At 34.3% G+C, this 13,883-nt stretch overlaps 1 protein-coding gene across 11 annotated transcripts in view; it reads right to left on the bottom strand.

The window, feature by feature from the left end:
- The window catches only part of CCDC88A (coiled-coil domain containing 88A), a 152,963-nt gene that overhangs the window by 100,213 nt on the left and 38,867 nt on the right, over nt 1–13,883 (bottom strand). For all 11 annotated transcript variants that reach the window (XM_037806582.1, XM_037806580.1, XM_037806581.1 and 8 more), the window contains 2 exons: nt 7,671–7,754; nt 5,902–6,042 (listed from right to left, as the gene is read on the bottom strand). In XM_037806582.1, coding sequence (XP_037662510.1) covers nt 5,902–6,042; nt 7,671–7,754 — 225 coding nt within the window. The remainder of the gene's footprint in view (nt 1–5,901; nt 6,043–7,670; nt 7,755–13,883) is intronic.

The following is a 13,883-nucleotide window of genomic DNA, read 5'->3' as shown; positions in this document are numbered from 1 at the left end:
AAAGAAGAAATAGCAAGAGAAATTGCTAAATATATAGAGACGAATGGAAATGAGAACACAACATACCAAAACCTATGGGATGCAGCAAAAGCAGTGCTAAGGGGGAAATTTATAGCACTAAACGCATATATTAGAAAGGAAGAAAGAGCCAAAATCAAAGAACTAATAGATCAACTGAAGAAGCTAGAAAATGAACAGCAAACCAATCTTAAACCAAGTAGAAGAAAAGAAATAACAAGGATTAAAGCAGAAATAAATGACATAGAGAACAAAAAAACAATAGAGAGGATAAAAATCACCAAAAGTTGGTTCTTTGAGAAGATCAACAAGATTGACAAGCCCCTCGCTAGACTGACAAAATCAAAAAGAGAGAAGACCCATATAAACAAAATAATGAATGAAAAAGGTGACATAACTGCAGATCCTGAAGAAATTAAAAAAATTATAAGAGGATACTATGAACAACTGTATGGCAACAAACTGGATAATGTAGAGGAAATGGACAATTTCCTGGAAACATATGAACAACCTAGACTGACCAGAGAAGAAATAGAAGACCTCAACCAACCCATCACAAGCAAAGAGATCCAATCAGTCATCAAAAATCTTCCCACAAATAAATGCCCAGGGCCAGATGGCTTAACAGGGGAATTCTACCAAACTTTCCAGAAAGAACTGACACCAATCTTACTCAAACTCTTTCAAAACATTGAAGAAAATGGAACACTACTTAACTCATTTTATGAAGCTAACATCAATCTAATACCAAAACCAGACAAAGATGCTACAAAATATGAAAACTACCGGCCAATCTCCCTAATGAATATAGATGCAAAAATCCTCAACAAAATACTTGCAAATCGAATCCAAAGACACATTAAACAAATCATACACCATGACCAAGTGGGGTTTATTCCAGGCATGCAAGGATGGTTCAACATAAGAAAATCAATCAATGTATTACAACACATTAACAAGTCAAAAGGGAAAAATCAATTGATCATCTCAATAGATGCTGAAAAAGCATTTGACAAAATCCAACATCCGTTTTTGATAAAAACACTTCAAAAGGTAGGAATTGAAGGAAACTTCCTCAACATGATAAAGAGCATATATGAAAAACCCACAGCCAGCATAGTACTCAATGGTGAGAGACTGAAAGCCTTCCCTCTAGGATCAGGAACAAGACAAGGATGCCCGCTGTCACCACTGTTATTCAACATTGTGCTGGAAGTGCTAGCCAGGGCAATCCGGCAAGACAAAGAAATAAAAGGCATCCAAATTGGAAAAGAAGAAGTAAAACTGTCATTGTTTGCAGATGATATGATCTTATATCTAGAAAACCCTGAGAAATCAACGATACACCTACTAGAGCTAATAAACAAATTTAGCAAAGTAGCGGGATACAAGCTTAATGCACATAAGTCAGTAATGTTTCTATATGCTAGAAATGAACAAACTGAAGAGACACTCAAGAAAAAGATACCATTTTCAATAGCAACTAAAAAAATCAAGTACCTAGGAAAAAACTTAACCAAAGATGTAAAAGACCTATACAAAGAAAACTACATAACTCTCCTAAAAGAAATACAAGGGGACCTTAAAAGATGGAAAAATATTCCATGTTCATGGATAGGAAGACTAAATGTCATTAAGATGTCAATTCTACCCAAACTCATCTACAGATTCAATGCAATCCCAATCAAAATTCCAACAACCTACTTTGCAGACTTGGAAAAGCTAGTTATCAAATTTATTTGGAAAGGGAAGATGCCTCGAATTGCTAAAGACACTCTAAAAAAGAAAAACGAAGTGGGAGGACTTACACTCCCTGACTTTGAAGCTTATTATAAAGCCACAGTTGCCAAAACAGCATGGTACTGGCACAAAGACAGACATATAGATCAATGGAATCGAATTGAGAATTCAGAGATAGACCCTCAGATCTATGGCCGACTGATCTTTGATAAGGTCCCCAAAGTCACTGAACTGAGTCATAATGGTCTTTTCAACAAATGGGGCTGGGAGAGTTCGATATCCATATCCAAAAGAATGAAAGAGGACCCCTACCTCACCCCCTACACAAAAATTAACTCAAAATGGACCAAAGATCTCAATATAAAAGAAAGTACCATAAAACTCCTAGAAGATAATGTAGGAAAACATCTTCAAGACCTGGTATTAGGCGGCCACTTCCTAGACTTTACACCCAAAGCACAAGCAACAAAAGAGAAAATAGATAAATGGGAACTCCTCAAGCTTAGAAGTTTCTGCACCTCAAAGGAATTTCTCAAAAAGGTAAAGAGGCAGCCAACTCAATGGGAAAAAATTTTTGGAAACCATGTATCTGACAAAAGACTGATATCTTGCATATATAAAGAAATCCTACAACTCAAAGACAATAGTACAGTCGGCCCAATTATAAAATGGGCAAAAGATATGAAAAGACAGTTCTCTGAAGAGGAAATACAAATGGCCAAGAAACACATGAAAAAATGTTCAGCTTCACTAGCTATTAGAGAGATGCAAATTAAAACCACAATGAGATACCATCTAACACCGGTTAGAATGGCTGCCATTAAACAAACAGGAAACTACAAATGCTGGAGGGGATGTGGAGAAATTGGAACTCTTATTCACTGTTGGTGGGACTGTATAATGGTTCAGCCACTCTGGAAGTCAGTCTGCCAGTTCCTTAGAAAACTAGATATAGAGTTACCATTCGACCCAGCGATTGCACTTCTCGGTATATACCCGGAAGATCAGAAAGCAGTGATACGAACAGATATCTGCACGCCAATGTTCATAGCAGCATTATTCACAATTGCCAAGAGATGGAAACAACCCAAATGTCCTTCAACAGATGAGTGGATAAATAAAATGTGGTATATACACACGATGGAATACTACGCGGCAGTAAGAAGGAACGATCTCGTGAAACATATGACAACATGGATGAACCTTGAAGACATAATGCTGAGCGAAATAAGCCAGGCACAAAAAGAGAAATATTATATGCTACCACTAATGTGAACTTTGAAAAATGTAAAACAAATGGCTTATAATGTAGAATGTAGGGGAACTAGCAATAGAGAGCAATTAAGGAAGGGGGGAACAATAATCCAAGAAGAACAGATAAGCTATTTAACGTTCTGGGGATGCCCAGGAATGACTATGGTCTGTTAATTTCTGATGGATATAGTAGGAGCAAGTTCACAGAAATGTTGCTATATTAGGTAACTTTCTTGGGGTAAAGTAGGAACATGTTGGAAGTTAAGCAGTTATCTTAGGTTAGTTGTCTTTTTCTTACTCCCTTGTTATGGTCTCTTTGAAATGTTCTTTTATTGTATGTTTGTTTTCTTTTTAACTTTTTTTTCATACAGTTGATTTAAAAAAGAAGGGAAAGTTAAAAAAAAGAAAAAAAAAAAAAGAAAAACAAGGGAAAAAAAAAAAGATGTAGTGCCCCCTTGAGGAGCCTGTGGAGAATGCAGGGGTATTCGCCTACCCCACCTCCATGGTTGCTAACATGACCACAGACATAGGGGACTGGTGGTTTGATGGGTTGAGCCCTCTACCACAGGTTTTACCCTTGGGAAGACGGTTGCTGCAAAGGAGAGGCTAGGCCTCCCTATGGTTGTGCCTAAGAGCCTCCTCCCGAATGCCTCTTTGTTGCTCAGATGTGGCCCTGTCTCTCTAGCTAAGCCAACTTGAAAGGTGAAATCACTGCCCTCCCCCCTACGTGGGATCAGACACCCAGGGGAGTGAATCTCCCTGGCAACGTGGAATATGACTCCCGGGGAGGAATGTAGACCTGGCATCGTGGGACAGAGAACATCTTCTTGACCAAAAGGGGGATGTGAAAGGAAATGAAATAAGCTTCAGTGGCAGAGAGAATCCAAAAGGAGCCGAGAGGTCACTCTGGTGGGCACTCTTACGCACACTTTAGACAACACTTTTTAGGTTCTAAAGAATTGGGGTAGCTGGTGGTGGATACCTGAAACTATCAAACTACAACCCAGAACCCATGAATCTCGAAGACAGTTGTATAAAAATGTAGCTTACGAGGGGTGACAATGGGATTGGGAAAGCCATAAGGACCAAACTCCACTTTGTCTAGTTTATGGATGGATGAGTAGAAAAATAGGGGAAGGAAACAAACAGACAAAGGTACCCAGTGTTCTTTTTTACTTCAATTGCTCTTTTTCACTCTAATTATTATTCTTGTTATTTTTGTGTGTGTGCTAATGAAGGTGCCAGGGGTTGATTTGGGTGATGAATGTACCACTATGTAATGATACTGTAAACAATCGAAAGTACGATTTGTTTTGTATGACTGCGTGGTATGTGAATATATCTCAATAAAATGAAGATTAAAAAAAAAAAAAGAAGGGAAAGTTAAAAAAAAAAAGAAGAAGAAAAACAAGGAAAAAAAGATGTAGTACCCCCTTGAGGAGCCTGTGGAGAATGCAGGGGTATTGGCCTACCCCACCTCGATGGTTGCTAACATGACCACAGACATAGGGGACTGGTGGTTTGATGGGTTGAGCCCTCTACCATAGGTTTTACCCTTGGGAAGACGGTTGCTGCAAAGGAGAGGCTAGGCCTCCCTATGGTTGTGCCTAAGAGCCTCCTCCCGAATGCCTCTTTGTTGCTCAGATGTGGCCCTCTCTCTCTGGCTAAGCCAACTTGAAAGGTGAAATCACTGCCCTCCCCCCTACGTGGGATCAGACACCCAGGGGAGTGAATCTCCCTGGCAACGTGGAATATGACTTCTGGGGAGGAATGCAGACCTGGCATCGTGGGACGGAGAACATCTTCTTGACCAAAAGGGGGATGTGAAAGGAAATGAAATAAGCTTTAGTAGCAGAGAGATTCCAACAGGAGCCGAGAGGTCACTCTGGTGGGCACTCTTACGCACACTTTAGACAACCTTTTTTAGGTTCTAAAGAATTGGGGTAGCTGGTGGTGGATACCTGAAACTATCAAACTACAACCCAGAACCCACGAATCTCGAAGACAGCTGTATAAAAATGTAGCTTATGAGGGGTGACAATGGGATTGGGAAAGCCATAAGGACCACACTCACTTTGTCTAGTTTATGGATGGATGAGTAGAAAAATAGGGGAAGGAAACAAACAAACAGACAAAGGTACCCAGTGTTCTTTTTTACTTCAATTGCTCTTTTTCACTCTAATTATTATTCTTGTTATTTTTGTGTGTGTGCTAATGAAGATGTCAGGGATTGATTTTGGTGATGAATGTACAACTATGTAATGGTACTGTGAACAATCGAAAGTACGATTTGTTTTGTATGACTGCGTGGTATATGAATGTATCTCAATAAAATGAAGATAAAAAAAAAAGTGAAGTACTATCTTAAAGGACCTTATAATAATTCTCTTTTTAAAAAATCACACCTCATTGTACCAACTATAAAATTTGAGACTTTTAGCGGGACATTTTAATCAAAACACCTGTTTTTCTTCTTTTACTAATACTTCTTTTTCCAACCTCAAAATATGGCAATAAAACTATGAAATCAACCTAAAGCAAATTCTTATGCTCCAAGACAATGATTTTTCCACTTAAATCACTACACTTTCAGTTTCACACTTCTAAACTGTTGCCAGAGCTGTGTGACTTGAAAACATAAAGGAACAAAATGAAAATAATAATAATTTTAAAGGAAAGGAGAAAAGAAAATCTCATTATAATTTGTTTTCTAGCAATTTGGGGCCTCTTATAGCTCCTTTCCTCATTCCTATGCAGTACAAAAATATATTCTGTATTCTATCACCTGTCCCTGAAAAACAGAATATAAATTCTGAAAATCTTATGAAATTACTATTTTCTTTACTTGAAAAGTAAACTTTCATAATATACTGAAAGAAATTTACAAACCTCTGAATGTTCATCTCTCTCATCTATAAGTCTTTTTAAATGCAATGCCATATTTTTCAAGAGTGGTTCTAGGTCTTCTTGAGACAAATCAGTCACTTCCATCCATTGCAGATCAAACACACTTTCTTGATTATGGGTTACCTTTAGAAGAGCAACAAAAATAAAAAAGAAATGATTAAAACTTAAAAACCTATCTCATTTTACCATAGGATTAGCTCAAACATTATATATTCCATACAAAAAAATATGAAAAGCAAACATATCTAAAGAAGAGCATGTGAAATTAATGTAATGAATGATGAAGACTGTCACTAAATTTTATTTTTAACTAAATGTAGTCTTTAAATGAATTCATATTTATTTTACAATCAACAAAAAAATAAAATATTTAATATACAGCATTACTAAGAGAAAGTGGTACTGATATGTCTCACAACTGCTTTAACAAAATCAGTTGAACTTTTCTTTAGAAAAAGCTTAATCATTACCTAAACATTGTATTTCTTTTTCTTATAGAATGCCCAAAAAATCCACAAAAGAAAACCCCTATGTCTTCCACCAACAGTCCATGGGAAACATCTATTTAAATTGTACTTGAATTTAAAAACAAAAGTTTTTTTTAACTTATGTATGTTCATGCCTTTTTATATTTGAAAACCTTAGTCTTTGCAGATTCTGAAGATAACACTGTCACAGAACCTTAGGAGAAAAAGACTCAAAGATTTTGAAAAGAATGGAAAAGTCACATCAAGTGAAATTCTTATTTCATGCTTTTCATTTCTCGCTGTGATTCTGATATTTTGCTCTAACTTTAACAATAAACAGGAAAATTAACACTTTCAATAGTGGTAGTAAGTTCAGTAATTCGCAATGCTTAGCATTTATGATATACAAGTCACAAAATTAGCATAAACAGACAAACATATACAAAGGGAGACTCTTCAATAAAACTGTATCTGGTAGAGTACTAATATATTTACTGGTGACTATAATGTTACTAATAAGAAAGCTGGGCTCTATGAATAGTAACTAAAGGAAAAGATTATCTATAGAACACAAATAGCATCTAAAGAGCAAATATTTTAAACACTGCCAATTTCAGCTATTTAAAAATTCTCTCCTTTCTCTTTTCTTCTGTTCTCTTATAATCAACACGAAAAATTTAAGTCTTACTAAGTACACAAGACTAAAAGCACAAGTGTAGACAGATGCAGAAATAGCAGCTTTTAAAGTCAAACTTATATTAACTTCAATTATATTGCACTGTCCAATATGGCCTAGATTTAAGCGCTCACATTGATGTTATAAATCACTAACATATTAATAATTCAAGTAATATCCACAATAAAAAGTATGCTATGTTCATTTATTTAAAAGAAAATCAATGGAATGATGTAACACTAAGGTTATCATCTTATCTCACTAAAGTATGAATTACAAGCAGTGTTTTTTCTGCTGCTTCCATTTTACTGTACTATTCATTCTGTGCTAACAAAGACACATACTTCATTCCTCAAATAACACATTTTGCTAATGTCCCCATGGATAAGGCAACAGTACCTCTGTGGCTAGTACTGTGTTGTATAGAAGACGACTCATTTAAGAAACTGTTTTAAAGAGAAGACAACAGGGATCATTTATTTATATTTGATCCTGAGTTGTTCTTGCTTATGTTGTAACTTTACATTTTGGGGGAGACACACAAACATACCACAAGTTTAATAAAAGTACATTTTAAAAAGTGCATAAAACAGTGTACAGGTTATTACCTCTTGAATATGTGCGGCAACTGCTGCTTTTGTATCAAAATCTAAACCTTGAATTCTTTCAATAAATTCCTCTTTTTTCTGACACTAAAATAAATGAATAAAATGATCATTCACACTTTGTAGGTTACTGTCCTTAAAATGTTGTAAACAACTAAAAACTCATCTGGCTAGAAAACTTAGCTATGTTTTGAACAGTAAAGTGAGGGTTTTGTTTTGCTTTGCATTTTGACAGTCCATCTCATATACTTACCTAGTGAAGAGATAACGATTCAGAAACATTACTTCAAAAAGACATTGAAAAGCCACATTATTTTTATGCTGGAAAGTTCTAAAGCAGGAAACCATTACACAACCCATCTGAGGTCAGTACAATATTATTATGCTAACTTTACAAATAGAGAAGTAAAGAATCAAGAACTTGTTTCGGGAGGACAAGTTACTTGCCAAAAAACACAGTGAGTCAGTGGCAGAATTTGGAACACAGCCAAAATGCTCAGTCAGTCTCTGGCTATGACCAAACAACACAGTCTTTCTTCTTGGAAAAAAAAAAATATTTTAAGCAATTTTTACTTCAAGCTTACAATACATTCTTACATCTTCATCCTATCAATCTTAATAAAAGAAACATAGTCTTGTGGCCCAGTTCAATATTTATAAAGTAACACAATAAATATTTTATTTGTTTCTCACATAACATAAAGTTACTAGGGGCAAAATTTAAGAATGTATATACAAGTACACATGTACCACGTGGAATAAAGGCAGCAATTCTTTATTGCATAACTTTTCTTTAAAGCTTTATATAAATTAAAATATCAAAATGCAAGCCTAATTTTTTCTCTCCAGTTTACTCTGAATCTTAAATCTCTGTTCCTGCATCTCCAAAGTTACACTGCAATCCAACTGCTAGTATTCCTGCAGCTACCACATGAGAAGTGCATACAAAATAGCACTGCCTTGTCCAGCTTAGTTGTATCTCTTGGGCCAATTACTGAGCCATTAGTGAAGACAATATACTCATAAAAAGAAAAATTGGCTCTTTGACATTAAGAAACTTAGCAAGGCTCTATTTTATACTCTATACATGTACTATATCAAATCATATCACTGTATTTCTATTGCAATACAACTCAACTAAGCACATTTTCATCAGTGCAGAAAATTCCATATCCTGAAAAAACAAAATTATTAAGATGATATAATATTTAAAACTAAATTACAAGGAATGTACAGTTCCAGCCGTGATGTAAATCATTAAGTTTTTTGGGGGGTGGGATGAAAATTAGTCTGTTTAAAATAAGAATTTTGTGTTTAACAAATAATATTTGACAGGCCTAGTGGGAAAAATTAAGAATGAATTTCTGATTATGCATTCATAGCATAGATAAAATAAACTGTTTTTATCTAACTCTTCCAAAACTGTGGAACGACGCATAGCTTCTGAGCCAATCAGAATAGAAAATGGCAGAGCTATAATGACTATGAGTTACTGAAGAGTCCTCCAATTCTGTTTTCATCTCTTTTTCTGCCTTTGGTTTAAACTAAACAGATACAATTGTCTTTTTCCTTACTTAATTATCTTTAGCTCATTCTTTAGCACAGTCTCAGTATGAATCAATAAAGAATTCCTCTACCCTTAAAATACTCACAACTTCTACTAAATCTCACCTCTATTTGAATTCTAAAAGTTTTTAAAATTCTGACAATGTTTTATAAATAGGTTATGCTTTATTAAAGAATGTAAAATTAATTTCATAGGATCTTTAAGAATAGAAAGGAGAAAAACTGACAAGATAGAAAAAGAGATAAAATAAGGACAATATTAAAACTTTAAGGTTGAACAGCCAGACCAAATGTTTTATGTCAGCGCTGTTCAATACAGTAATCACTAGCTATATATGGCTAATGAATACTTGAACATGGCTACTGTTAACTAAGAAACAGAATTTAAAAATTTTATTTCTTTAATTTAATGATAAATTTAAATGTAAATATCCACATATGGCTAGTGGCTAGTGTAATGAACAGCCCAGTCTTAGAGAATAGGAAAAGTATGGTATCAAAAAAGGACAAATAAAGAATTTTAATTCCAGCTATAAAGATTCTTGTGGAGTAAATAATCATCAGCAAATTCCTTTTTCCACTTAAAATTAAGTTCTCTTTTATCTTTATATCAAGTTTTTAAGGCATTATAGGCATTAAGATCAGTTCAAACACTTTCATAACAAGTGATACCAGAACCAGAAGATTACATGTTTGGGTGGGAGGGGAGGAAGGAGAGCTGCATTAACCCTAAAATTGTAAACCTTCAACCAGAGAGTTTAAACTTAATATATTATTCCTCAAATTACTCATATTTTCACTTGGCGCTTTCAGTGCTCTCCCACCTTAAATGAACAAATTTACGTGGAAAATTTGTATTAGAATAGAGAAAAGGGCACCAAAAACAAACTTCTGAACAAAAAATATTAATAAAACAAGGAACACATTTCAATAAGAATAAGAACACTAATGTCAAAACAAGACCAAAATAAGCCACAAAGAATAAAAATAGAAAAACTGAAATTCCCTCTTTAAATTGAGAACATTTGTTACTTTTATGCATTCTAAGAGAAAGAAATGCCAGAGTGAGAAGTTATGTATTGTTTCCCCAAAAAAGCAACATGATAAAAGTTCTAAAATGCTACCTTAACATGCTTTACAGATAACTGGTAGGTAAATAATAGATTATAGTCCTCAAACTGACCAAGTTCAAAACTGGCTTTCACAATCAAGTACCAACGTTGGAATTAATTCTGAGTTCACATATAAAGGTCAAAATTTAAATTCCAACCACATTTGACATTTAGTTACTTTCAGCACTATCCAACCCGGCCAAAGTCCAAAGTAAGTAGTATTTTTGGATACTGAATAGCCAACATTGATAGAAAAATCTAAGTTTTGCTGAAAGGGGATGAATTTTACATGGTCTTAGAAGAAAGAAACTTTCAAACAATAAACACTGCAAAAACTTTTCCAAGTGTAACAAGTAAAACTGTTCAGATGTGAAAAAACATATTTATGCCGCTTACTCACATACTATAGTAAACACTAGAATTTTAGTCTGTTCAACTATTAGATGAACTACCAGATTTTCTGCAATAGAGAATGTTTTCTAAGTATTCAAACAATACTTGCTGGCTGACCGGTTTCCTCAGTTTTTTGTCCGAAAGTCCACCTTGGCTCTTCAACATCAACGAAGTTTTCTAATTGTCCATAGTCTTAGTCGAAGGCTGACAGGAGATTTTGACTGTTACACCTTTGATGTTAGCTTTAGTGGCTTCCACATGCCTACAGGAGGCAATCTAAACTCAGTGGCAAATACAGTCCTCCATGACCATCCCTGTAAACTCTCCAGCCTAATATCTTGCCATTCTCTCCCATGTATGTTGCATTCCAGCCATACCTGATGTTCTCTTAACAAATTGTTATCTCAGAATCCTTGCTCTCATTTAAACATTACCTGATCAGAGGACTTCCCTGACACTACAAACAGACTTAAGGAAATATTCTAACACATCAATATACCTTGCCTTATAGTAATTATCACCACATACTGTTACTGTTTACTCTGCATCTAAAATTTAAACTCTCCAAGCCCTTAAAATAATTAATTTTAAATTAATAAGGTTAAAAAATAATGTTAATAAATTCCTCCCTTCAACTTCAAAATGTACCTTCACACTGATTCGTTCTCTCTAAATATCTAAAAATCACCTTTGTTTTCCAGCTTACTTTCTAATGACTTACACAGATATATTTACATAATCTTTAATTTATAATTTTCCCATTCTGTGCTTTCTTTTATACCTTAGTCCACCCAAAGATTCTTCCTCCCTTTTTCTGTGACTATTTGAAACAGATATGCCTTAAAAAGCCTTTCCAGATTAGAGGAATCTAAAATATAGGTAAACATAATCAGCAAAAACACATTAATAATAGGGAAAATTAAGAATACTTAATATCCACTAGAAAGCTTCCTGTTTTAATTATATGCAAACATTTTAAGTCATACTCCTTACAAGGTCAGGTTTATATATGTTATTTTGTTGCTTCACACAGCATTTATTTCTGTGTATCCATAAAAAGGAATTTTTATATTTGATGTTATAAAAATTGGTGATTTCTGAGCATGGCTTCATTAAGCAGTTTAAAGAAAAATATGCTCATTATATAGTTCTGCTTTGCTTCACTACTAGGGTAAAATGATAGTTGTTTTAAAATATGAGTATCAACAGCCATTGAAATATAAAAAACTCTTTAGATCTTGGTAAATTTCTTTAGGAAACACCAACTGGCAGATCTAGAAAAGCCTAGGTTGGTTAACCTATCAACGCTTTCAGTTGCTGGAAAAATGGAACATAGTTTCATGACATCCTTTTCATTTGAATATTATCATTTGAGTTATAGAAAATGGTAAAGGGGAAAGGGAAGCAGCTCAGATTTTGTAATCTTCGCTGTTCTTACAGATGTTTCTTTAGTACTTAGAAGCTTTTCGCTAAACTGTTCATAAAAAGTCCTCAGTTCTGCTCTATTCCTTCTATCAATTTTAGTAACCAGCAATAACAACCAATGTTATGCTGTTACTATGTTGTCTAACTTCATATAATATTCACCAACATAGGGTTTTTAAAAAGTAAATACCAAAACAGTGTGATAATGGCATAAAGAGAGGACCAATGGAATATAATTAAAAGTTCAGAAATAAACCCATACATCTATTGCCAACTGATTTTTGACAAGAGTTCCAAGTACCTTAATTGGGGAAAGAATCATTTCTTCAACAAATGGGTATCAACAAGCAAAAGAATGAAGTTAGACCCCTATACCTCACATCATATACAAAAATTACTCCAAATTGATCAAGGACCTAAATATATGAGTTAAACTCACAAATCTCTTAGAAGAAAGCATAGGATTCGGAACCTTCATAGCTTTGGATTTGGTAGTGGTTTCTTGGATATGACACCAAAAGCACACCCAACAAAAGGAAAAAGAGATAAAACAGACTTTATCAAAATTAAAAACTTTTGTACATAAAAGAACATGATCAAGAAAGTGAAAAGACAACCTACAGAATGGGAGAAAATAATTGCTAATCATATATCCAATAAGGATTTAATATCAAGCTTATATAAAGAACTGCAACAACTCAACAATCAGAAGAAAAACCCAATAAAAAATGGGCAAAGAAATTGAATAAACATTTTTCCAAAGATGATGTACAAATAGCCAAGAAGCACATGAAAAATGTTCAAATCTCTGATCATCAGGGAAATGCAAATCAAAACCACAATGAGATACCACTTCATACCCACCAGGATGGCTACTATTTAAAACATCAGAAAAATAACGAGTGTTGGCAAGGATGTGGAGAAACTGGAACCTTTATACTTCATTGGTGGGAATGTAAAACGGTCCAGCCACTAAAGAGATCAGTTTGGCAGTTCCTCAGAAAGCCGAACACATTATTACCACATTGACCCTACAATACTCCCTCTTATTATAAAATGAAGAAGACTGAAAGTAGGGAGTTCAACAGATATTTGTACACCAATGTTTATAGTAGCATTATTCACAATAGCCAAAAGGTGGAAGCAACTCAAGTGTTCACCAGCAGATGAATAAACAAACAAAATGTGATATATATATATACAATGGATTATTATTCAGCCATGAAAAGGAATGAAGTTTTGATACATGGATGAACCCTGACAACATCATGTTGAGTGAAATAAGCCAGACACAAAAAAACACATATAGATAGAGCTATTTTAATAATTATTAACCAACTGTAACAAAGGCAACTACTATTAAATAAAATAGTACAATTATTTTTAAAAAGTGCTAACATTAATAGTAACAAATGTTCCACACTAATGCAAGGTGCTGGTGGTAGAGTGGTATACAGGAATCCTGTATTTTGTGCCTGATTGTTTTGGAAACTTCCAAATGATCTAATGAAAAAAAGGACAGATATTGTATAATCTCACTTAAATGAAATACCTAAAATACACAAATTTACAGAGTACGATAGTAGATTACAGAGTACCAGGGACAGGAGGAAATATTGCTTAATGGGAGCACAGTTCCTGTGTTTTTACAAAAATTTCTATTCTAGTAAATTTTCACTTTTAATCACATTCAATTATACAATTCAGTGCTGTCAACAAT

Source organism: Choloepus didactylus, chromosome 17, assembly GCF_015220235.1.
Source record: "Choloepus didactylus isolate mChoDid1 chromosome 17, mChoDid1.pri, whole genome shotgun sequence".
Lineage (NCBI taxonomy): Eukaryota > Metazoa > Chordata > Mammalia > Pilosa > Megalonychidae > Choloepus > Choloepus didactylus.
Note: the sequence above shows the minus strand (reverse complement) of the source record. Positions and strands in the feature narration are given on the sequence as shown.